Below are 24,671 nucleotides of genomic sequence, written 5' to 3'. Positions count from 1 at the left end.
GTTCTTTACTATTTCCAGTAAAGCACATTTAAAATTGGGGGAAGGGATGCACTATAAATCAACCGGCTCATTAAAATAATGGACTAGTAGTTAAAAATACACTCATTGTTTAAAAGGACAAATAATACGGTAATCAATGTTTCGTATAAAAATCAAAAACCTCAAGTTGACAAGTAAAACATTTAACACCCATTAAATCCAACATCAGTGATTTAATTTCAGCAAAACATCATCTGTTGCATTTAAGTTGTTAATTGTATTTTATTAATGTTATAGTTTTATTTGCATTAAATTGGTAATTTTGTTTGGGTTGCATAAAAACATGGAATTTATAGCTAGAGTTTTACATTTATATGTATTTAAGTAACACTACAATAAAACGAATTTGGGCAAACATTGGGGCTTCAGGAGAATTCGTTTTCCTTTGAAAGAAAATTACACTTAATAAAATTCCTCACAACAATATCGTCAGGTAATTAATATTCCCCTCATTTTACAGATGAAGACACGGAGACTACAGTCATGCAGCAAAAGTCATCTGTGAAACTGAAACTTGCACCCAGGTCAGGCTAACTAAGCTCAAAGTCTGTGCGGCCTCACTTGGAGTGGGGGAAAGATGGTATATGGGAGCCTCGTGGTTGGGTGTGAGGGCCTCTGAAAGCCAGAAGGCAACCTAGGAACTTCACGGTATTCAGAAGACAGGAACAGGACTGTAGAAGAGGCCAAGTGGGCTAAAAAAAAAGTGAGGCAGGACAGAAAGTTTGGCCAGGGTCCCTCGCAGCAGCCCACAGACACCTAAAGATTCATCCATTCCTTCTCTAAGAGGCCCTGTGCTGGCTGCTAAGGGTATAGAGATAACTGAGACTGTAGGCACCCTGCCTTCAAGGAATTTGTGGTCTTGCCACTGTCTCTTAAAGGATGTCTGTCCATAAGAGGACGGATTTGAAAGTCTACAGATCTCCAATCTCCACCCCTGCCCATACTCAGCAAAAGTTAGCCCAACAGCAAGCTGGGCAGAGTCTACCCACACTCAGCCCCTCTCTGTTAGAAAACTGAAAGGAGGGGAAGAAGAAAAATGTAGAAGCAGCAAAGAGATCTATTCAATAAGCTACCCATTCAAGAAATACTTGTGGCATACCTACCACAGTAATGGAGCTATGCTGGGTGTTTGTGGGGCATAAATGATCCAGTTCTTGCCCTCAACGAGTGTTTAGTTATAACAACAATAACTGCAGCAGACAGACAAACAGGCCCTTTTCTAAGTGCTTTACATATATTAGCCCCTTCAGTCCTCACAGGGGCTCTATGAGGTAGGTATTATTATTATTATTCTCATTTGATTGGGCCACAAAAAAGTTAAGCAATTCATCCAAGATCTCTCTCTCTCTCTCTCTCTCTCTCTCTCTCTCTCTCTCTCACACACACACACACACACACACACACACACACACACACACACACAGGGTACTAAGGGTAATGTCAGGATTGGCACCCAAGCATTCTGGCTCCAGAGGCCACCATGCTCTTATCTACTACACTACAGTATACAGTAGCTGAATGCTGGCCTCAATACAGTGGGATTCCCTGCCGCCATCCTCACCCTTAGCAGGGTGTCACAAAGAGCGTGGACTTTGAAGTCAGACAGGGGGGCAAAGCCCGGCCTGAGAGCAATCCTTGTCAGCCTCAGTTTTCATGTCTCCAAAATGGTCATAATCAAAACTGGGCTATTTTCAGATTAAATGGAATAACATATAAATTGTTTCAATTAGTAAATACTAATTCAGTTCTTATTGTCAAAACTCAGCTCCCTCTTTCTGGTTCAGTTCAGGGTATTCCCATACATCCCTGCCCATTCTCCCCTGGGAGAGAGACGCAAGGAGGAAAGGGAGAAATGAAGAAAAGGAGTGACAGCTTTACTTATTTTGCTGAGACTTCACTCTCTCGAAACTATGAACACATCCCTGGTAACTCTTGAAAGTCTGCTCTGTCCTGCATTAGCAGGAGAGGCTTTTCTAACTTAAAATATAGACCAGAAAGGTGAATGGAAGGTTGCTGAAGCAAGAAAACACACACAGGGCAAATGGTCAGTAATCTGTACTATTTCATCAGACAACTGAGAAAAAGAAGAAATAGAAAATGTACTGACACTTTTGTTCTAAATGCTCACATATAAAGATTTTACTTTACCTTGTGCTTTTAGAAACACTCCAGGAATGTTGAATAAGCTCTCTAAAACTTTAAACAGAAAGAGGACTGACTAGTGTGTGTGTGTGTGTTTGGGAGTGGGAGTGCAGGGATGGGACTAGTTCAGGAAAAACGTAAGAGTATTAAGTTTAAAGCCGCTGCTGTTACTCTCTACCTCTCTCCCCTCCCTCATCCCATTCTCCAAAAGCTGGAGTTCATAGACACTGTGTAGTCTTTAGATGCTTCTCCTGGGGAGGTATGTCTGGCCTACCTCCAACCCCAACCCCCCAACTATTGAAAATCACTGATTTAAAAACACCTGTTTTAAAAAGGACTTTCAGTTCAAAAGAATGCTATGGTCATATGTTAATATTTATGTAGTAAAAATTATGTGCTAATGAAAACAACTCTTCCAGTCATCTATAAATAAATGAAATGCAAGTGGAAACTATTGAAATATCCCTATACGTATCTTTGAGAGTGAAAAGAAAAAAGTTCTAATGACACTCCGTGATGGTAAGACTTTGAAAAGATGCGTTTATGAATTCTATTGGTAGCACTATAAATTGGAACATCTTTCAGAAAGCTACATGTCAATACAAAGGCAAGTCTAAAGATGTTTCTATTCTGACCAATGATCCTACTCACAGGAAAACTGTCCTAAGGAGGTTATTCAACAGAAATAAAAGGGACAGAGATAAAAACTATTATTATAGAATCACTTATTAAAACCAAAGCAAATAAACAATCTAAACATCCCGTGAAAGGCCTCTGATGCAGCCTGTACCTTTCTCTATTGTATTGTTCAGCACATTTTAATGATCTGACGACTTGTCCCCCCCCAACTAGGTAGCGTGTGCTCCATGAGCAAAGGGGTTGTCTCTGTCTAGATTCTTGGCACATAATAAATGTAGATTGTAGGAACTAAGAGCAGATATCAAATATTTGCAATTTTAAGCAAGAACAACACAATATGTACACTAGAAGTGAAACTGTAATATATATATATTGGAAATGGTGATACAAAAATGAAAACAGTTATATTAGGGTGGAGGAATCACTGGATAACTTTTAAACTGCTTTCAATATTCTTTAACATTGCTGTTTTAGTGCCTCCCAAATAGAAAAGGAGGGAAAATATTTACTGTTACATACATCAAACGTGACTTCATAGCAGGGATGAAATGGTAACTAGAAAAACTTGAGGAATCATCCCCTAGCTACCTGCCCGCCAAGCACTCAGTATTCTTTCTTTGTTCAAGGGTAGAGAGACCCCAACTACTCACATATCATAAGTAGCATAATCCTATTTTCAGTAAGAATTTGAAACAAAGGCAGTATGTTTTAAAGAGACAAGGAAAAGTCCTCTAAAGCAATCCCTCCTTTGGCTAGTGAATTTGCTGGTTCCTAACAGCAGGGGGTGCCAGAAGGATCACTATTGTTCCCAGGAGACGGCCAGTCTCAGTCCTGGTCAGAAAACGCTACAGGTTTTCCTCTAACAGGGACCTCTGGGTAAAACTTGCTGTAGAGACTTGAATAAATAAAAATTATATTTTTATTTCCATTGACTTCTGATATTTACCATGTCCTTGAATTATAAATGTAGTCAACAAACCCCAGTTGTATTGGCAGTACTAGTGACTCTGCCATGAACAGAAAAAACACAGATGTCACAGCACACTACAGTTGTTGCAGATTTCCCAAGTATCATTTATACTCATCACTTAACTTTGAGGCAAGAGACTTCAGCAGTTACTGACAGACCTGCTGCCATATCTTGGTATTAAATATTAGTAAAACTATGCATATTACTATATCACAGATTGGTTTAATAATTTCAGAAGTATTTAAATGTAATGGAATTCTCTTGTATTCCTGTGGATTTTATTTTCTGCATTCACAAACACTCTTCTGGAGAGGTACCTGGGTGGCTCAATAGGTTGAGCATCCTACTCATGATTTCAGCTCAGGTCATGCACGATCTCATGACTGGAGGGGTCGAGCCCCAAGTTAGGATCTACGAGGATGACAGCACGGAGCCTGCTTGAAGGATTCTCTCTGTCCCTCCATTGCTAGCATGCACACACACTCTCTCTCTCTCAAAAAAGAAAAAAGAAAAAAACAAAACAAACCCTAAAAAATACTTTTCCGGAAAGGGTTTTTATAGGCTTTGCCAGACTGCCAAAGGCACAGGAAAGTTAACACCTTATCAGTCTAAAGGAGGACAACTGAAAGGAAAACTCAAATTTGATTTGAACAAAATTGGAGAGAAGAAAATAAGTATTTTAAGTCACGAGACAAAAGTAGCTGCAACGCACATTTTTCATTTAGTGTGTAGTCTGTGAAGAGAAAGAGGGAAACTCAGAATTGCTGCTTCACAGGCTCCAAAGTACCCCACCCAGTATGTCCAGAGGCGTGGTTCACAGATACTACGTTCAGAGATCTGCCTAATGCAATTCCCGACTACAAAGCAGTCTGTGTTTAATCTAGGTACAGAGGCATAAAATACATTGCAAATGCTGTCCCCAACATCTCTCTGCAAGTAGTCACTATAAAGGGACATCCAGATACCTAATATCATCCATACGATGAGCAAAACCAAAAATTCTAAAAGGCAGAGATGAGATACTGAAATTAGCAACAGGGTCAATACTCACATCCGAACAAAGAGCGACTCTTTGGATGTCAGACCAGGAGATGAATACTTTTCAACCAGGGCCAAAGTACTGAAGCCGAACTTATGAATGGGCTCGTTGGAATCCAGTGGGGGGAAGTCTGTGTCAACCTCCCCATCATCCTCAGCGATATGCAGGCAGTAGGCACTGACATTGTCACTGAAAGGAAAACCAAAACAGTGAGTGAATACCAGGGTGAAGGAGGGACAAGGAGATAAGAGGCTACAGTATACAGCAGGCAAACTGGGACACTGCTCTTCTTTTACCCGAAAGCCTGGTGAAGCAGTAAGATTACCCTAAATCCTACTTCATTTGATAAAGAGAAAACATGGGAGTACAAAGGGGGAGAAAAGCAATGTGAAAGGAGGTCCTTTCTACTAATCTATTCTTCCAACAAATAGTTACTGAGCACCTGTTATAGATAAGACACAGAACTTAGTCCCTTAAATCAAAGATGATATTTAGTATCAGTCCTCAAGGAATACCTTATGGTATAGCAGGGGGTGAAAGTACTACGTTAGTTAAATATAAGTATAAATAAAATACACACAGCAAGTGTGATTCCACTGATCCACTGATTCCAAATACCAAAGACACTTAACAGAGTAAAAGCAAATAACCTGGTTTACGGCTCTCTCCATTGCTTCTAGACTTTTCTCCTATTCCTACAATGTCCAGTCTATACTCCCAGATTCCAGCCTTGCCCATTTTAGAGTCAACACACATTTCCTTCTCTTTCTTGGGCGGAGAAGTAAAAAGTTGATTTGCTGTAAAGGGGTGGGAAACTACCAACATAAAGACAATTTAAAACTTAAAAATCAATTAGAAGCACTTTAAAACACCTTGCTCCAAAGTTAAACTGTGAAACTGCTTATCTGCTAACATTCAGAAACATGATCCTAATAGTTCACAAGGCAGTAGGGTTTTAAATTGTGCAGCTTAAATTTGGAATTTTAATTATATGATTGATGCTTAAATTAATTAATTGCAAAGTGTATGCTAATTGTTTAATTGGTTGCTTGATCTATATAGATCATTTTTTGAATTAAATGAGTTGATTTACAAAGTTTATTGATTGGATGTGACAATGAATTATTTCACTGACTACCTGATTTGCAATTTTCCCAATTAATTCACAAATCTTTAACTGCAACTCTAGTTATTGAGAGAGAGCCTACTTCAGGTGATCTATACTCAGTCTGTCATGACTAAGAGATATTTATTATATAAAACAGGTAATAAGGACAGATTAAAATTAATGGGAACTGTAAATTTGCTAAATGGATGGATAACAAGAAAGTAATCTGGCTATGTTTGTCACTATAAATTTCATGTATTTGCAACACTGTTAAGAAATTTAAAATTCATCTCTGAATGATGTGGGAAACTTACAGATCTTTGCAAGAGGTTGCTAACCATAAACACTAGCCACCTATAGGAGAAGAAAGTCTGTTAGATAAGAAAAATGTCATGGTACAGTAGCTAAGAGCTTTGTGTCCAGAAAGACCTGAGTTTAAAACCTAAGCTCCAGTGCTCATGGACTATGTGATTTCAGAAAATAAGCTTCGTTTCCTTGAGTTTCAGTTTCTATTTCTTCTTCCTTTTTTTTTCAACTTGAGAGAGAGAGAGAGAGAGCGTGCACAAGTGGGGGACAGGGGCAGAGAGAGAGAATCCCAAGTGGGCTCCACACTCAGTGCAAAGCCCGACACAGGACTTGATCACATAACCCTGGGATCATGACCTGAGCCGAAATCAAGAGTTGAATGCTCAACCGACTGAGCCACCAAGGCGCCCCTTAGTTTCTGCTTCTATAAAAAGACAAGAACCTAACTCAGAGGTAGTTGTGAAGATTAGATAACATATGTAGAGCCTACCATATAGCAGAGGTAAAAAAATAAATGGTAACTATGGTACGGTATAGTATAGTAACTATATAATAAAGTCAGATGGAAAATAACTTCTACAGTTACATCAGTCCTTAAAGAGAAATTGTGGATGCATATTAGTGCCAACAAAACAACAACGAAACTAAGCGACACGTTCTGGAGTTAACATGTCCACTGTGCTCCAGCCTTGGGGCCACTGAGCCTCCAGGGTTTTATGAACAGGGCAGACACTGATGAAGCAGGCAATGGACAGCACACATTATTTATTGCCATGTAAATCGTCCTGAGGAATGTCTGTGATTCCCCAGCACCACAGAGGTTTCAAGGGCAAATAATAAGCCTATTGATCAAAGCAGAAAGCCAAACATTGGTATCAGAAGAATTCTGTTTTGATTGTCATGGGGTGCCCCCAAATCCCCTTCAAAATGAGCTCAACAAATGTCACAGGCTAAGATCTGAGGGCCAAAAGACTCACTGCTGCGTGTTACTATTCTCCTCAGTTTCTAAAAACAAAGTGTGAAATCATTTCTTCGTTCAAGAAACTCGCAAAGTACCAGCCCTGCACTGTAGCCTGCTCTGCATGCTGGGAACACAGCAAAGAAAAGAAAGAATGATTTCCCCTATATTATACAAGACTAATGGGAGTCTTTTCTGAGTCATGAGTAAAATTCAGCAGCAAACAGTACTCCAACCCTTTCGACCCCTTCACTGAACATCTGAGGGGAAAATGACTAAAACTCCACATTCTATTCAGGGACACAGTGGTTCCTTTGTGCCTTTGTAAAGGAATCATTAACAAAAGAAGCTACCAAGGTATTTTGACTTCTAAAACCTCTTCAGGATTCCAACTTAGTACTAGAGCAATAGCCATGAGTATCATTAGCAACACTGAGTGCTCTGTGGCAGACACTGTGCATAGTAGTACAGACAGATACTAAGCTCCCTGAATCTCCCCACCAACTCTCAGAGTCATTTCTTATGATTTCTGTTTTCCAAATCGGAAAAGGGAGGCTCGATGAAGTCAAGTGGCTTGCTCCAGATTAAATAGTGTGTAAGCGACAGACTTGAGATTCAAACCCAGGCGGTGAAGAGCACTTACCCTTGACGCCCACCTATCCCTCTGCCAATTCCATGGTGTGTCTAGACTCGCCAAGGCCCTTGGGAGCCCCTGCTCCTACGCAAATGCCACGCGCTTTGAAAAGAAGGAGGAAAATGAGAAGCTTACAAAAAATGAGACGCTTAGAAAGATTTATTTCAACTCCTCACTTTTACAGATGGGGAATAGATGGGTAGAAATGGGGAAGAACATGCCCACGACGATCCAGTTAAAAGTGGCAAAGCTGGTTCTGAAGAACTCAGGTCTCCTCACTGCCATTCTATTACTCTTTGATCAAATCAGAAACAGGTGGCATTTTGAAATAGGGAGAGAAAATGGGGGAAGCTGTGGTCTATGACTCAAGAATCCCCCAAATACAGACATCTGGAACTGATAAAACAATGAAAAAAGGGATGCCTCCTCCTTATGACCTAGTATGGTAGAATAAAGAGTGGTTTTGCAGTCAGATCTGCTTTGAATGCTAACTCAACCACTAACCAGCCATGTGACCAAATCTCTCTGAGCTGCTCCATTTTCTTATCTATAAAAACCTTTCCCTGACTTCTCTAGGAGAATCATTTGATCTCTAGGAGAATCCAAGCGATTGTCCTCCGTGGTCTTTCAGAACTTGATTAGTATTTCTGCATATAGTTATCACATCTTTTTCTTATTTACCGTTCTGTGTTCTCCTAAGAAGCAGGGATCATTCTATTGTCTCTGCATCCTCACTGAGGAGGAAAATGGCTGGCACTTAACAAGTATTTGTTGAATGAATGAATACATGAATGTATAGACTGAATCGCTCTACCCATGAAAAAAACATAAAGGGTATTACTAATGATGTGTGTGCTAATGAGGAGAAGTAATAAGCTTTTCTTTTTCTTTTTCTTGCTTGTCACATTGATATCTGTTAACCAAATGGGGCTTTCTAGGCAATGCACATGTGCCAGAGATTGCAAACCAAGACAAAAGGAGAAGTCCCAGGAAGAGGTGAGGATCAAAGAGGCATTTTTACGGTTCATCAAGATACGAGTGCTGGCACCTCACTTTTTTTATGGAGAAAAAACACTGAGAAATTATTACGACTATGTAAAAATGTTTAATTACATGCATATAAAAAGACTAGAAGGAAAGGTACCAAAAAGTTTACAAAGGTTATGTTTACAATTGAGCAATGAGCACTTTTTTCCTGTACCTTCCAGATGTCCCAGATGTCCCTTCCAGATGACTAAGGATAACTTTCATTTTCTTTTCTTTATAAAATACTTATTTTTTGATAAGGGTAATGCATGATTAGAAACATGGAACAATTTAGAAATACAGAACAGTACAAAGGTTGGGAAATCTCTCACCCCACTGTAGAATCACCTGTTCTAGAGACTCAGCATCTCCTGCCTCACCCACATCCCCTGATTCCTAAGTGGTCATTTTCTCTATCGAGTCCTGGAATTTATGGAGAAAATAACCATACATACCTGCTGCATAAGGATCTCATAAGGATTATATGAGTTAATTAACTGTACAGTAGCTGGCATGAAGAAAGATTCTCATTTTGTCAAAATTTCTTCTACCACTCTTAAGCTTTTGATCACACAGAAGCAGAATTAACTAACAGAAGCATGGGGGACAGCATGAGATAGAGAACACTAAAAGTCCTAGTTGTGAGTCACTATCAGGGATTGAGTAATGATAAAAGACTAATAGCCACCAGTTTGTTCTCTGTATTTAAGAGTCTTTTTTTTGGTCTCTTTTATCTTTTTCATTTGCTTTCTTAAATCCCACATATGAATGAGATCATATGGTATTTGTCTTTCTCTGACTTATTTCACTTAGTTATACCCTCTAGATCCATCCATGTTGTTGCAAGTGGCAAGATTTCATTCTTTTTTTTTTTTTTTGGCTATTTTTTCATTTATATATATGTATACATGTGTCTATATCACATATATATCACATTACATCTTCTTTATCCATTCATCTATTGAAGAAAACGTGGGTTGTTTTGTATCTTGGTTATGGTAAATAATGTTGCAATAAAAACATAGGTGTCTTAAAAAGACATAGGTGTCTAAAAAAAGAGGCTTAATTTTAGAATTGGGTTAGCATGGAAAAAGCAGGCCCTTCCAGGGACAATGATATTTGTGAGAAGACTGGAAGTTAGAACGGTGAATGGATGCAAAATGAAGCCTGTTGCCAAAAAGAGATCCTTCTGGAGGATGGACAGATCTCTCTCTCTGTCTCTCTCTCTCTCTCTCTCTCTCTCTCTCTCTCGCTCTCACATACATACACACACACACTCTGTCATTAAATGTACTCATTAACGCTTTGGAGATTTTATATTTATACAAATAAATGTATGTATAAATAAACATATATCTAAATCTCCAAAGCGTTAATGAGTACAATTAATTGAATTTCACTTATTCATGTTTCCACAAATAAGGCTAACAAAATTTTGCATTAGAAAAATTTATTTCATTTAATTGTTGATCAATATTCATTTCACATTCCAAGGCCAGTTTGGCTTTTATGAAGAGACAAAAGCCTGTAGTCCATATATAGATGGTATTTAATTCATATATGAAAATTCAGGAGCATTCCAGGAAGCATCCTAGATTTCTCCCAAATGTGATCTGACATGTTCAATTTGCTCATAAAAATTCACTTTTATCTTCAAAACATGCAAAATGTACTTAAGCATGATGGCCGGACAGATGGAATTTTTGGGGAGGTTTTTTGGATGAAAAATAAAAAGAGCACATGATTCTGCAATGTCCAGAACTCTTATTACTTGGGTCTTGCTATTTATTTTGATGACAAAATCATTATAAACAGTGCATCAGACATTATCAAGAGAAAAAAGGCCCTGAGGATTGCAGCTCAGAAGTTCATCTCTTTGAAGTCAGAGAAAAGACTTTTAAGACTGTCAAGATTTCCTCTTCTCCAAAATAAACTCCATAAATGTAAAGTGAAAATTGATAAATAACATTTTAAGGTTTGTCAAGCCACAACCACATCACACAAGAATAGTTAAGTCTAAATTTTCTGGCAAAGAAGTTCTAAGGAGAAAATGCCCACTGATTTCCAAATGAAAGCAAGACCTTCATAGTGTTTCATCTGAGCTCCTTTTTTAGATAGTTCCTATTGCTATGTCTTCAAGTTCATTGATTTTTTTCCTTTTGCAGTGTCTAATCTGCTCTTAAACTCACACAGTATAGTTTCCATTTCAGATACTATACTTTTCATCTCTAGAAGTTCCATCTAGGTTTTCTTAAATATCTTCTACTTCTTTCCTCATCATGTTCATGTTTCCCTGTATTATCTTGAACATATGGAACATGTTTATAATAGCTATTTTAACATCCTTGTTTGCTAATTCTATCATTCTGGCATTTCTGGGAAGTCCTCTTTTCATATTGTTCTGAACCGGACATTTTTAAAACAAATTCACTTGGCAAAATTCTAAGTTTCAGAAACTCGTTCATTCTATTACAAACTGACCTTGAAAAGGTCCAGTAGGATCTTTCCGAAACACAATATGATACTGTCACTTCCCTGTTTAAAACCTTTTGCAACCTTTCAAATAAAAACAAAAGAGACCGTTAATAGTACCTGGGTTCCATAAAGCCTTCCAGTATATTTTGCCCTGCTTTCAACTCAATCTCCTGACATTTCAGAACACACACCTTAGGCTCCATTCACACCACATGCTTGCAGTATCCTAATCAGGTCCTAGCATATATACATGCTAGCTCCTGTTACTATTCATGCCGGCCTCTCAGCCCAGAGGCTCTCTATTCCTAGTCTATCCAGTCATCTTTTGAGATTTAGCTCAAGTATCCATTCTACTGGGAAGACTTCCCTAACATTCCTCTCACCCCTACTCAACCCAAGCCTCCAACTTCTGGCAGAATTAGAAGAGCCCTTTTCTATGTCCTCACAGCATTCTATTATGTCTACTATTATAGCAAGTCTCAAGGACAATGGAGCTAAAATTGTGTGATTTGGTGTCTGCCTCATATATTAGCCTAAATCTTGAGGCCATAAGCTTTATTTTATGATTGATTATATCCCCAGTGCCTAGTATAGTACCTGGGATGGTACAGACAACATCTAAATGTTTGCTGAGTGAATGACTGCAAGAATAAAAAGATGGATGGATGGATGGATGGATGGATGGATGGATGGGAGGGATGGAGGAAAATCTCAAATGCCTATGTCTCCAGATGCTATCAGGAAAAGAAATTCATTGCTTTGTATAACATAGTCGTTAAGAGCAAGAGAAATGGAGTCAAACCTGGGTTCAAATCCTGACTCTGTCTGCCACTTACTAAATACATGATCTTGGGCATTACCTTAAATTCCTGATTCTCAGCTTCTCTATTGTTATCTAAGAGTTACAGAGGTATTATAAGGAAGGAGATAATATATGTAAAATGCTTAGCCTGGGTCATGACACAAAGCAGGCATTCTAATGTGTTCATATCTACCCATTCATTACCTAGTAAGTGTGAGGACTCTGGCTCTTGGAAAATGTTGACAATGAGCAATATTTCTGTGCAGCTCAATGAAGACAGTGTTTGTAAACAGTATTCCCAAACCTTCATCTATCACTTAAATATGTGACCAGGTTGAGACAATCTAACTCGGTGTTTTTTGATGAATAAAGGTTTGTATACCGTCAGAAGCTTGTCTAAGCAGACACGTGGAGAAGGGCTTCTTCCCTGGCAATGGCATGGGTGGTAAGTTTAGTCTACATCTCTGAATCTGAATGTTCCTATGTTCTCTCATCCATTCCACAAATCACTTATTGAGTACTTGCTATTTGCTAAGCATTGTGTTAGGGACTAAGGAAAACAAAACAATAAAATAGACAACGTCCAGCCTCCAAACTTATAACTATCCTACTGCTTACAAGACTTCTTCATCACATGGACAACTCTCAAGTCATCTCAGCCTTCATTTCATCCTAAACCAAACTCTTCCTTCACCTCTATTTCTTCTCTAGGACACCCTATTTCAGCACCACCATCTACCTAGTTTTTCAATGTCCAGTCTTAGGCCCTTCTCTTTCTTCACTTACACATGCTGGAGACTCCAGTTAATCTCTCTATGCATAGGACTCCTACATTCACATTCCTAGCTCATAGTTCTCTCTTCTAAACTTCAAACATGCAAGTATAAACAACTATTTGAAAACTTCTCTTAGGTATAGCAAAGTCATCTCGAAAAGAAGACAAAACTCGTGCTGCTCCTCCCACTCCCCGACACACATTAAAAAACCGAATTAACACCCAGTCTTCCAAAGCCCCCTAATTCAGTGAGCAGCACAATACAAGTTGTGCAAGTCAGAAATCTAGGGAGTCACCTTTGGTACCTCTCCTCTCTCATACTTCTCATATCTAATTCATCCCTAAGTCCTATGAATTTCACCTCTTAAATATTCCCAGAATCTGTCCTCTTCCCTCAATCTCCACTGTGGACCCTGCCCATCTTTCAATCTCATCCATCCTATTTTCTCTTCCCTATTTTGTGTTCCAGCCATGCTGGCCTTTGTTAGTCCCCTACCACAGTGTCACTGCTTCCTCCTGCCACAGTGTCATTGCCATGCAGTTCCATCTGCCAGGAACCTCCCCCTGCCAAATACCTCTGGTATCACTTTCTCAGGGAATTTCTCCCTGACTCCCAAGGCCAGGCTCTCATAAATGGCATTCCTTTCCTTCAGATTACTCAACTCAGTTTTTATGCAAACATTATTTGGCTTAATTATTTGATATAATTATTTGAATTATTTGCCCATTTCTCTCACTATATTGTTGAATTCATGAAAGAGAGACCGTGTCTGGCTCTACTCACCATTGTATATACCCAGCAAAATGCATGGTATATAACAAACACTCAATAAATATTTATTGAATGTATTAATGAATACAAATGTGAGTGAAACGAGCCAGTTACAAAGTGCTCTTACAATTGATAATTTCTTCTTCCCCATCAAACTGCACATTTTTTGAGTGCAGCGATCACATTTCTCTTGTTCTTCATTTTATCCTCAATACCTAAGGCCTGAAACTCCATCATAAATATTTGCTGAATGAAGGAATAACAAAGAACTGAAGGCTTCAAGATTAAGCTGGATATCAAGAGGAGAAGAGTGAGAAAGGCATTTCTGATTGAAGAAACAGGAAAAGCAGACAGGGTATCAGTGTCAAGAAGCTGCCAGTTAAAGAATGTGATCTGTAGGATGCATGGGATCACAGCTGAGGGTCAGAATGGGAAGGGCCTCTCTTAGGCTGTATTATCTAGGTAAGTGCTTCTCAATGAGGAGTCTAAGGAATATAAATTAGAAGCAGCAACCTACAAAGGGGAGGAGAGCAGACAGAAGTGGTCATGTAGATGCAAAAATGGGGAAATATAAAGAATTCAAATTGCAAAGTTGTCAGAAAACATAATGGAAGGTCAAATATTCTTATATGCTTACATAAGCCCACAAGGGCACCACTGTATCATAGCATAGTGCATTCTCTGAATCATTCAGAAAGAGCTAAGTTATACTACTGTTGCTGAACTACTACCAGTATTGCTTGTAGCAGTAGCTGGCTGTAGTTACAGTATTTGACAGCAACAGAAATAAACATTTCCTGAGCACTTGCCATGTATTTTCTCATTTTATTTTCCTAATTACCCTGTTAAGAAGCTTCTATCCTCATTTTACACACAAGATAACTACAGTACATAGGACTGAAGTAATCAATCCATCCAAGACCATGCTGATGATAAGTGTTAATGCCAGAATTCAAACACAGACTACAGCTTTGGATCCCACTATGTTATACTCCAATTAAGAAGACGGGGAAAGGGGCGCCTGGGTGGCTCAGTTGGTTAAGCGTCTGACTTCGGCTCAGGTCATGATCTCGCGGTTCGTGAGTTCAAGCCCCGTGTCAGGCTCTGTGCTGACAGCTCGGAGCCTGGAGCCTGTTTCAGATTCTGTGTCTCCCTCCCTCTCTCTGACCCTCCCCCATTCATGCTCTGTCTCCCTCTGTCTCAAAAATAAATAAACGTTTAAAAAAAAAAAAAAGACGGGGAAATATTAACACATTTTAGAGAATCTCTATGAAAAATTATTAAAATAAAGTGTGACAATGAATGAAATAAACTTCAGTGATCGATCTACAAAACCCCAGTTTCCCAAGGGCTCTGAGAAGCTGAGGGTATGTCAGAATGAAGCAAACCCAGTGAACTCCGCGTCTTGGTATACTCTACAGCTGCATTCTCCAACATGTAGCTAGCGAGCACTTGAACTATGGCTAGTCTGAATTGACTGTATATAGCAAAGAAACACTGAATTTTTAAAACTTATGACCAAAAAGAACATTAAAAATCTCCTTAATTTTGTCAATAACATGTTGAAATAATAATATTTTAGATACAATGGGTTAAAGAAAATATAACCCATGAAAATTATAAAAATTACTTCAATTATAATAATTATTAGGGAAATAAATTTCACCCATCTTTTGGAAACTTTTAAAAATGTGGTTATTAGAAAATTTCAAATTGTAAACATGGCTCACATTTGCAGCTTGCTTTATGTATTTTTTCCAGCTTTGAGATATAACTGAAATATAACGTCGTGAAAGTATATTCCTGGTAATCAATTTGTAAAATACGTGTATTTGATACACTTATGTATTATAAAACAATTACCACCAAGTAGGGTTAGTTAGCTAACACCTCCAACACATCACATAGTTACCATTTCTTTTTTGTGATAAGAATACTAATGGTCTACTCTCTTAGCAATTTTCAAGTATATAAAATAGTATTATTGACTATAATTGCAATGCTGTACATTAGATCTCCAAAGCTTATTCATTTTCTAACTGGAAGTCTGTAGTTTTTGACCAGTATTTCCCACCCTTCCCCCATCCCCCAGTCCGTGGTAACCACCATTCTAATCTCTGTTTCTGTGAGTTCAGTTTTAGAGTCCATATATATGTGACATCATGCGGTATTTGTCTTTCTCTGATTTATCTCTTTCAGCATAACGCTCTCAAGGTCAATCCATGTTGTTGCAGACGGCAGGATTTCTTTATCTTATCTTTTCATCCATAGACAGACATTCAGGTTGCTTCCATATCTTAACTATTGTGAACAGTGTTGCAATGAACAAGGGAGTGTAGATATCTCTTCAAGATCCTGTTTTCATTTCCTTTGGATATATACCCAGAAGGGGAATTACTAGAGCACATGGTAGTTCTAGTTTTCATTTTTTGAGGATCCTCCATGTTGCTTTCCATTGTGGCTGCACCTCTTCACATTCCTAGCAACAGTGCACAAGGGCTTTCTTTTCTCCATATCCTCGCCAACACTTGTTATATCTTGTCTTTTTGATGATAGCCATTCTAACAGGTGTGAGGTGATTGCATTATATTTCTTTTGGACAGCACTGCTCTATTGCCAGACACTCCCACTCACTGAGCAATGCAATAATCTCAAAAGTCTACTACTCCAGCTTCTGGACTATCGCAAAACTCTTCAGGCTTTTAGTAGCTCACCTGTCAGTAGCTGATAAAGAGCAACAGTAAATAAGAGACCAGTGAAATATGTTGAATGTTAAAGGGACAGCTGAACAGAAGAAGGCAAAGAACAGCCATTCTTGTGTACCATAGAGTCAGAACATATGACTACAGTCTCTGCACAAAATTGGGGCTAGTCAAAATTACCCTTAAAAAAAATCCCTTAAATTAACTATGAAGTAGAGTAAATGTGGTTCTGTGCAAAGAGCAGTATATACCTCCCACCTCAAGTTCTTGACAGGATAAAATCTCACTGAATTTTATTTCTCTCTCTTTCACGAATGGGTGTTACTCAAAAGATACTGTTTCACTCTTGAATCCGATTAAATATAAATTAAAAAGGAACGCTTAAAAAAATGTTATATGTCAAAAATAGATCTACATTACTATAGTCAACTGATATTTGACAAAGGAGCAAAGGCTTTGGGAGCAAAGCAGCAAAAGGAATGGAGAAAGGATAATCTTTTCAAGTGGGTATTCACATGCAAAAATGATTAAATCTAGACACAGACCTTACACCTTTAACAAAAATTAACTCAAAATGTATCACAGGCCTAAACGTAAAGCAAAAATCACATAAAACTTCTAGAGGATAACATACAGGAAAATCTAGATAACCCTGGGTTTGGTAATTACTTTTTAGACACAACACCAAAACACAATCTATGAAAGAAAAAACTGGTAAGTTGGAGTTGATGCTGTTAAGAAAATGAAATGATAAGCCACCGATTAGGGAAAAAAATCCCTACAAAACACATATCTGATAAATAGACAAAGAACTCTAAAAAAAATCAGTAAGAAAACCACCTGATTAAAAAATTGGCCATGGCACAAAAACAGACACTCAGATCAGTGGAACAGAATAGAGAACCCAGAAATGGACCCACAAATGTATGGGCAACTAATCTTTGACAAAGCAGGAAAGAAGATCCAATGGAATAAAGACAGTCTCTTCAGCAAGTGGTGCTGGGAAAACTGGACAGCGACATGCAGAAGAGTGAACCTGGACCACTTTCTTACACCATACACAAAAATAAGCTCAAAATGGATGAAAGACCTCAAGGTAAGACAGGAAGCCATCAAAATCCCCAAGGAGAAAGCGGAAAAACCTCTTTGATCTTGGCCGCAGCAACTCTTACTCACCAGTCTCCAGAGGCAAGGGAAACAAAAGCAGAAATGAACTATTGGGACCTCATCAAAATAAAAAGCTTCTTCACAGAGAAGGAAACAATCAGTAAAACTAAAAGGCAACCGACGGAATGGGAGAAGATATTTGCAAACGACATATCAGACAGAGGGTTAGTATCCAAAATCAATAAAGAACTTATCAAACTCAACACCCAAAAAACAAATAATCCAGTGAAGAAATGGGCAGAACACATGAATAGACACTTCTTCAAAGAAGACATCCAGATGGCCAACCGACACATGAAAAAATGCTCAACATCACTCATCATCAGGGAAATACAAATCAAAACCACAAGGAAATACCACCTCACACCTGTCAGAATGGCTAACATGAACAACTCAGGCAACAACAGATGTTGGCAAGGATGCAGAGAAAGAGGATCTCTTCGGCACTGCTGGTGGGAATGCAAACTGGTGCAGCCACTCTGGAAAACATGGAGGTTCCTCAAAAAATTAAAAATAGAACTACCCTATGACCCAACAATGGCACTACTAGGTATTTATCCAAGGGATACAGGAATGCTGTTTTCAAAGGGGCACACACACCCCAATGTTTATAGCAGCAGTATTGACAATGGCCATAGTATAGAAAGAGACCAAATATCCATCAATGGATAAATGAATAAAGAAGATGTGGTGTGCGTGTGCGTGTGTGTGTGTGTAATGCTCCATTATATATATATATATATAATACTCCATTATATATATATATAATGCAGTATTACTCGGCAATCAAAAAGAATGAAATCTTGCCATTTGCAACTACGTGAAACTAGAGGGTATTATTATGCTAAGCGAAATTAGTCAGAGAAAGACATATATCATATGACTTCACTCATATAAGGACTGTAAGATACAGAACAGATGAACACAAGGGAAGGGAAGCAAAAATAAAAATAGGGAGGGGGGAAAAACATAAGAGACTCTTAAATATGGAGAACAAACAGGGTTACTAGAGTGGTTGTGGGGGGGGTGGGTGGGCTAAATGGGTAAGGGGCATTAAGGAATCTGCTCCTGAAATCACTGTTGCACTATATACTAAGTAACTTGGATATAAATTAAAAACAAAAACAAAAACAAAAACAAAAAAACTGACCAAACACCTGAACAGACAGCTCACCAAAGAATACAGATAGGTGTCAAAAAGCATGTGAAAAAATGTTCAAGACCACTTCCTTAGGGAACTGCAAATTAAAACAAAAATGGGATACCACTGGACACCTAGTAAAATAGCTAAAATGCAAAACGTTTACAAAACCAAATGCTGGAAAGGATTTGTAGCAAAAGGAACTCCCATGTGTTGATGATGGAAATGTCAAATGGTACAACCCTTTGGAAGACATTTGGACAGCTTCTTAGAAAGCTATTTAATAAACAAAGGCTTATCATACAATCCAGCAACTGCACTCTTAGGTATTCGTAAAATGAACTGAAAACTTCACATCTACATGAAAACCTGCCATAAATGTTTATAGCAGATTTACTATAAAGATTGGAAGTAACCAAGCTGTCCTTCAACAGGTGAATGGAAAAACTATGGTACATTCATGCCATGGAATATTATTCAGCAATATAAAGAGATGAACTATCAAGCCACAAAAAGACATGAAGGAACCTTAAATACCTTAAATACATATTGCTAAGGGAAAACAACAGTCCGAAAAGGCTACGTATAGTAGGATTGCAACCACCTGACATTCTGGAAAATGCAAAATGGTAGGCACAATAAAATGATAAGTGGTTGCTAAAGGTGAACAGGGAAGAATGAGAAGGTGGAGCATGGGGGCATTTTTAGGGCAGTGAAACAATTAGCGATGATGCAATCATCAGAGCCTGGCTGGCTAAGTCAGGAGAGTGGGAGACTCTTGATCTCATGGTTGTGAGTCTGAGCTCCACACTGAGTGTAGAGATTACAAATAAATAAACTAAAATAAATAAATAAATAAATAAATAACTGAACAACACAAAGAGTGAACCCTAATATGTAAACTATTGTCTTTAGTTAATAATAATGTATCAATATTGGTTCATCAATTGTTAACAAATGTACTCCACCAATGCAAGGTGTTAATAACAGGGGAAAACAAGTGTCATGAATGAGATGTGTAGCAACTCTGAACTTCCTGTGCAGTTTTTCCATAAACCTAAAACCACTCTAAAAAATAAAGCCTATTTATGGGGCGCTTGGGTGGCTCAGTTGGTTGGGCGTCTGACTTTGGCTCAGGTCCTGATCTCACCATTTGTGGGTTCGAGCCCCGCAACAGGCTCTGTGCTGACAGCTGGGAGCCTGGAGCCTGCTTCAGATTCTGTCTTCCTCTCTCTCTCTCTGCCCCTCCCCTGCTCATGCTCTGTTTCGCTCACTCTCAAAAATAAATAAATATAAAAAAAATTAAAACAAAAAAGCCTATTTAAAAAATGTTTTGGGGTGCCTTGGTGGCTCAGTCAGTTAAGTGTCCGACTTCAGCTCAGGTCATGACCTCGTGATCCGCTGGTTTGGGCCCCATGTTGGGCCCTGTGCTAACAGCTCAGACCCTGGAGCCTGCTTTGGATTCTGTGTCTCCCTCTCTCTCTGCCCCTCTCCAACTCGTGCTCTATCTCTATCTCTCTCAAAAATAAACATTTAAAAATAAATAAATAAATATAAAAAATGTTTTAAAAATCTTATGGGTAACTGACTTCAGAATTTTAAGTAAATAAAAACAGAAAACAACAACAAAGAAAGCATTAAAAAAACAAGCTTAAAACAAGTTGACTAACATGAAACTAACACATCAATAGTGAAGATAAAATTTAGTAAGAGAAATGAAGCAACAGAAAGACAAATAAAGAAACTGATCCCATTCACAATTGCACCAAGAATCATAAAATACCTAGGAATGAACCTAACCAAAGATGTAAAAGATCTGTATGATGAAAACTATAGAAAGCTTATGAAGGAAATTGAAGAAGATAGAAAGAAATGGAAAAACATTCCGTGCTCATGGATTGGGAGAATAAATATTGTTAAAATGTCAATACTACCCAAAGCTATCTACACATTCAATGCAATCCCATCAAAATTGCACCAACATTCTTCTCAAAGCTACAACAAGCAACCCTAAAATTTGTATAGAACCACAAAAGACCCCTGAATAGCCAAAGTAATATTGAAGAAGACCAAAGCGGGAGGCATCACAATCCCAGACTTTAGCCTCTACTACAAACTTGTAATCATCAAGACAGCAAGGTATTGGCACAAAAACAGACACATAGACCAATGGAATAGAATAGAGACTCCAGAATTGGACCCACAAAAGTATGGCCAACTAATCTTTGACAAAGCAGGGAAGAATATCCAATGGAAAAAAGACAGTCTCTTTAACAAATGGTGCTGGGAGAACTGGACAGCAACATGCAGAAGAATGAAACTAGACCACTTTCTTACACCATTCACAAAAATAAACTCAAAATGGATAAAGGACCTGAATGTGAGACAGGAATCCATCAAAACCCTAGAGGAGAAACCAGGAAAAAACCTCTGTGACCTCAGCCGCAGCAATTTCTTACTTGACACATCTCCAAAGGCAAGGGAATTAAAAGCAAAAATGAACTATTGGGACCTCATGAAGATAAAAAGCTTCTGCACAGCAAAGGAAACAACCAACAAAACTAAAAGGCAACCGACGGAATGGGAAAAGATATTTGCAAATGACATATCGGACAAAGGGCTAGTATCCAAAACCTGAAAAACAAATAATCCAGTGAAGAAATGGGCAGAAAACATGAATAGACACTTCTCTAAAGAAGACATCCAGATGGCCCAACAGGCACACGAAAAGATGCTCAACGTCGCTCCTCATCAGGGAAATACAAATCAAAACCACACTCACGCCAGTCAGAGTAGTTAAAATGAACAAATCAGAAGACCACAGATACTGGAGAGGATGTGGAGAAACGGGAACCCTCTTGCACTGTCGATGGGAATGCAAACTGGTGCAGCCACCCTGGAAAACAGTGTGGAGATTCCTCAAAAAATTAAAAATAGATCTACTCACGATCCAGCAATAGCACTGCTAGGAATTTACCCAAGGGATACAGGAGTGCTGATGCATAGGGGCACTTGTACCCCAATGTTTATAGCAGCGCTTTCAACAATAGCCAAATTATGGAAAGAGCCTAAATGTCCATCAACTGATGAATGGATAAAGAAATTGTGGTTTATATACACAATGGAATACTACGTGGCAATGAGAAAGAATGAAATGTGGCCTTTTGTAGCAACGTGGATAGAACCAGAGAGTGTTATGCTAAGTGAAATAAATCATACAGAGAAAGACAGATACCATATGTTTTCACTCCTATGTGGATCCTGAGAAACTTAACAGAAGACCATGGGGGAGGGAAGGGAAAAAAGAAGAAAAAAAGAAGAAAAAAAAAAAAAAAAGGTTAGAGAGGGAGGGAGACAAACCATAAGAGACTCTTAAAAACTGAGAACAGGGGCGCCTGGGTGGCACAGTCGGTTAAGCGTCCGACTTCAGCCAGGTCACGATCTCGCGGTCTGTGAGTTCGAGCCCCATGTCAGGCTCTCGGCTGATGGCTCGGAGCCTGGAGCCTGTTTCCGATTCTGTGTCTCCCTCTCTCTCTGCCCCCTCCCCCATTCATGCTCTGTCTCTCTCTGTCCCAAAAATAAATAAACGTTGGAAAAAAAAAATTAAAAAAAAAAACTGAGAACAAACTGAGGGTTGATGGGGGGGGTGGGAGGGAGGGGAGGGTGGATTATGGGTATTGATGAGGGCACCTGTTGGGATGAGCACTGGGTGTTGTATGGAAACCAATGTGACAATAAATTTTACATTAAAAAAAAATGTTTAGTAAGAGAAACTCCCCTATAAAAAAGACAATGATTTAGGGGCGCCTGGCTGGCTCAGTCAGTGACTCTTGAACTTGAGGTTGAGAGTTCAGCTTTGTGCAGTGGCAGTATTGTAGCCAATGAGGTTTATCCGAGGCGCGATTATTGCTAATTGAGAGTTCAAGTCCCACACTGGATGTGGAGATCACTTAAAAATAAAATCTTAAAAAAAAAAAAAAAAAAAAAGATAGTGATTTAGGCAGGTTTAAAAAAGAAAAACCTCACAAAATTATTCAACATATCTAAAACAAAAAGGCAAAGGTAATAGGCTGAACAAAGACAGATTAGAAAAACGTGAAGAACAGGAGGTGGAAAAGCTCCTATTACTGAAATAAAGCAAAGAAAAGGGCAGGACACACAATTCATAAAACAAAGAGGGCTGTTTTATATTGAAAAAAGTACAACTCACAATAAAGATATGAAATGCACGAACATTTTTGTGCGCTGCAATATGTAAAGTGGAAACTGTTGAAATCATAGGGGAAACTGACAAAAACAAACAAGAAAATGGAAACATCAATTCATTTCTCTTAATCATCCATAGACCGAACAGTCAAAAATATAAGAATGTAATAGTAATTAAATATATCATTTTAATAAGAATATAATGAATTCTATAACCTACAGAGAATGTTTCCAGAATCCACAAAATATTTATGAAAGTTCATTGTATAGTAAGCCCCTATAAATAAATAAACAAATAAATTTCTAAGCAGAAATTTTACAGGCCACGATTCCTGATGAAAATTCAATAAACATGAATCTACACAACAAAGTATAAAAATTCAACTACCTAGAGACTGAAATGATTTCAGTTCATTTCTTACAAATGTTTTTCCTAAAATCAGGGTATGAAAAAAGCAGGAAATTAGCTAAAGTACCACATTCCATCTTGCTCAAGAGTTAACAGGTAGAAGAGTAAAGGAGGCCAAAAATTCTAGCCAAATTCTCCATTCCTTCCCTGGGGCCAAAGCCTACTACTATTGATAGTTTTCAAGGCACAGAAACAGGAGAGCAGTATTTCTAAATAAACTGTTTTCTTAACAACCAGACTGAAACCATGCATCTAGCAATTTGGCCCCCTGTGAGTGAAGAGCTCTTTGCAGGGCAAACCCACTGGAAAAGATCAAAGAAGGATCTATTCTAACACTTTAAGTACAAATAGGTCAGGAAGAAAATACCTTGTACTGTACTGTCTGATAGGAAGAGATCCCAGGGATTTACTTTATAGATTGTCTTATACCAAACAAAACTGTGAAATCCACTGTTACATGAGGATTGCAAAAAATTTCAAAGGATCAATGGTTTCTTCAGAATCAATGTAACTTTGCAATTCACAATATACTTACAGAGCAACTATTAAAAAACGTGAACATGCTGGATACCTCAGGAATATAAATATTAATAAGATTTATTCAATTTCAGAGGCTTACAAACTAGTACAAGAGATAATCTCTACTTTGGGGGTTTGGAATTGTAATTAAATTGTTTGAATCTTCCTTAATCCTCACTTATTTTTCATCTCTTTATCAGTTTTTGGTAGGAATGCATCAAAATTTCCCATTTTGACTATGGATCACTCAATGCCACTTTACAATTCCCTTACAATATTTTGGTACTATACTGCTAGGTGCATATGCAGTCAGAAGCATTATGTTATCTTGGTGGGGCTATTCCTTTTTTTCATTACGTAGTTTACCAAAATATCCCTATTGATGTGTTTTTGCCCTAAATTCTACTGTTTTGACTCTTTGCAACAGGCCCATCTCCCCACCTCACCACCGTGCTCTGTCTCCCTTGGCCAGGTAAAGCTGAAGACTCTAGGCCCATGGGAAAGGAGAAGGCAGAATGGCTGTCTGACAGCTTCTGGAGTGGAAAAAGAAAGTAAGGATCTTTTGTAAAGGGAAAGTTCTTTTTTTGTTTGTTTTTAACGTTTATTTATTTTTGACAGAGAGAGTCAGAGAGCGAGTAGGGGAGGCACAGACACAGAGAAAGGAGGCACAGAATCAAAGCAGGCTCCAGTTTCTGAGCTGTCAGCACAGAGCCGAATGTGGGGCTCAAACTCACGAACTGCCAGATCATGACCTGGCACTTAACCAACTGAGCCACGCAAATGCTCCTGTGAAGGGAAAGTTCTTAATTCTAATGTAGTCTAATTAACATTTTGTTTTCTAA

At 38.4% G+C, this 24,671-nt stretch overlaps 1 protein-coding gene and 1 pseudogene across 9 annotated transcripts in view; one reads left to right on the top strand and one right to left on the bottom strand.

Annotated features, from left to right (window-relative positions):
- Positions 1-24,671, bottom strand: part of MAPKAP1 (MAPK associated protein 1) — a 242,271-nt gene that overhangs the window by 106,066 nt on the left and 111,534 nt on the right. For all 9 annotated transcript variants that reach the window (XM_027035121.2, XM_053204611.1, XM_027035119.2 and 6 more), the window contains one exon: positions 4,842-5,018. In XM_027035121.2, the coding sequence (XP_026890922.1) occupies positions 4,842-5,018 (177 nt within the window). The remainder of the gene's footprint in view (positions 1-4,841; positions 5,019-24,671) is intronic.
- Positions 22,548-22,675, top strand: LOC113592912 (uncharacterized; annotated as a pseudogene).

This window comes from Acinonyx jubatus, chromosome D4, assembly GCF_027475565.1.
Source record: "Acinonyx jubatus isolate Ajub_Pintada_27869175 chromosome D4, VMU_Ajub_asm_v1.0, whole genome shotgun sequence".
Taxonomy (NCBI): domain Eukaryota; kingdom Metazoa; phylum Chordata; class Mammalia; order Carnivora; family Felidae; genus Acinonyx; species Acinonyx jubatus.
Note: the sequence above shows the minus strand (reverse complement) of the source record. Positions and strands in the feature narration are given on the sequence as shown.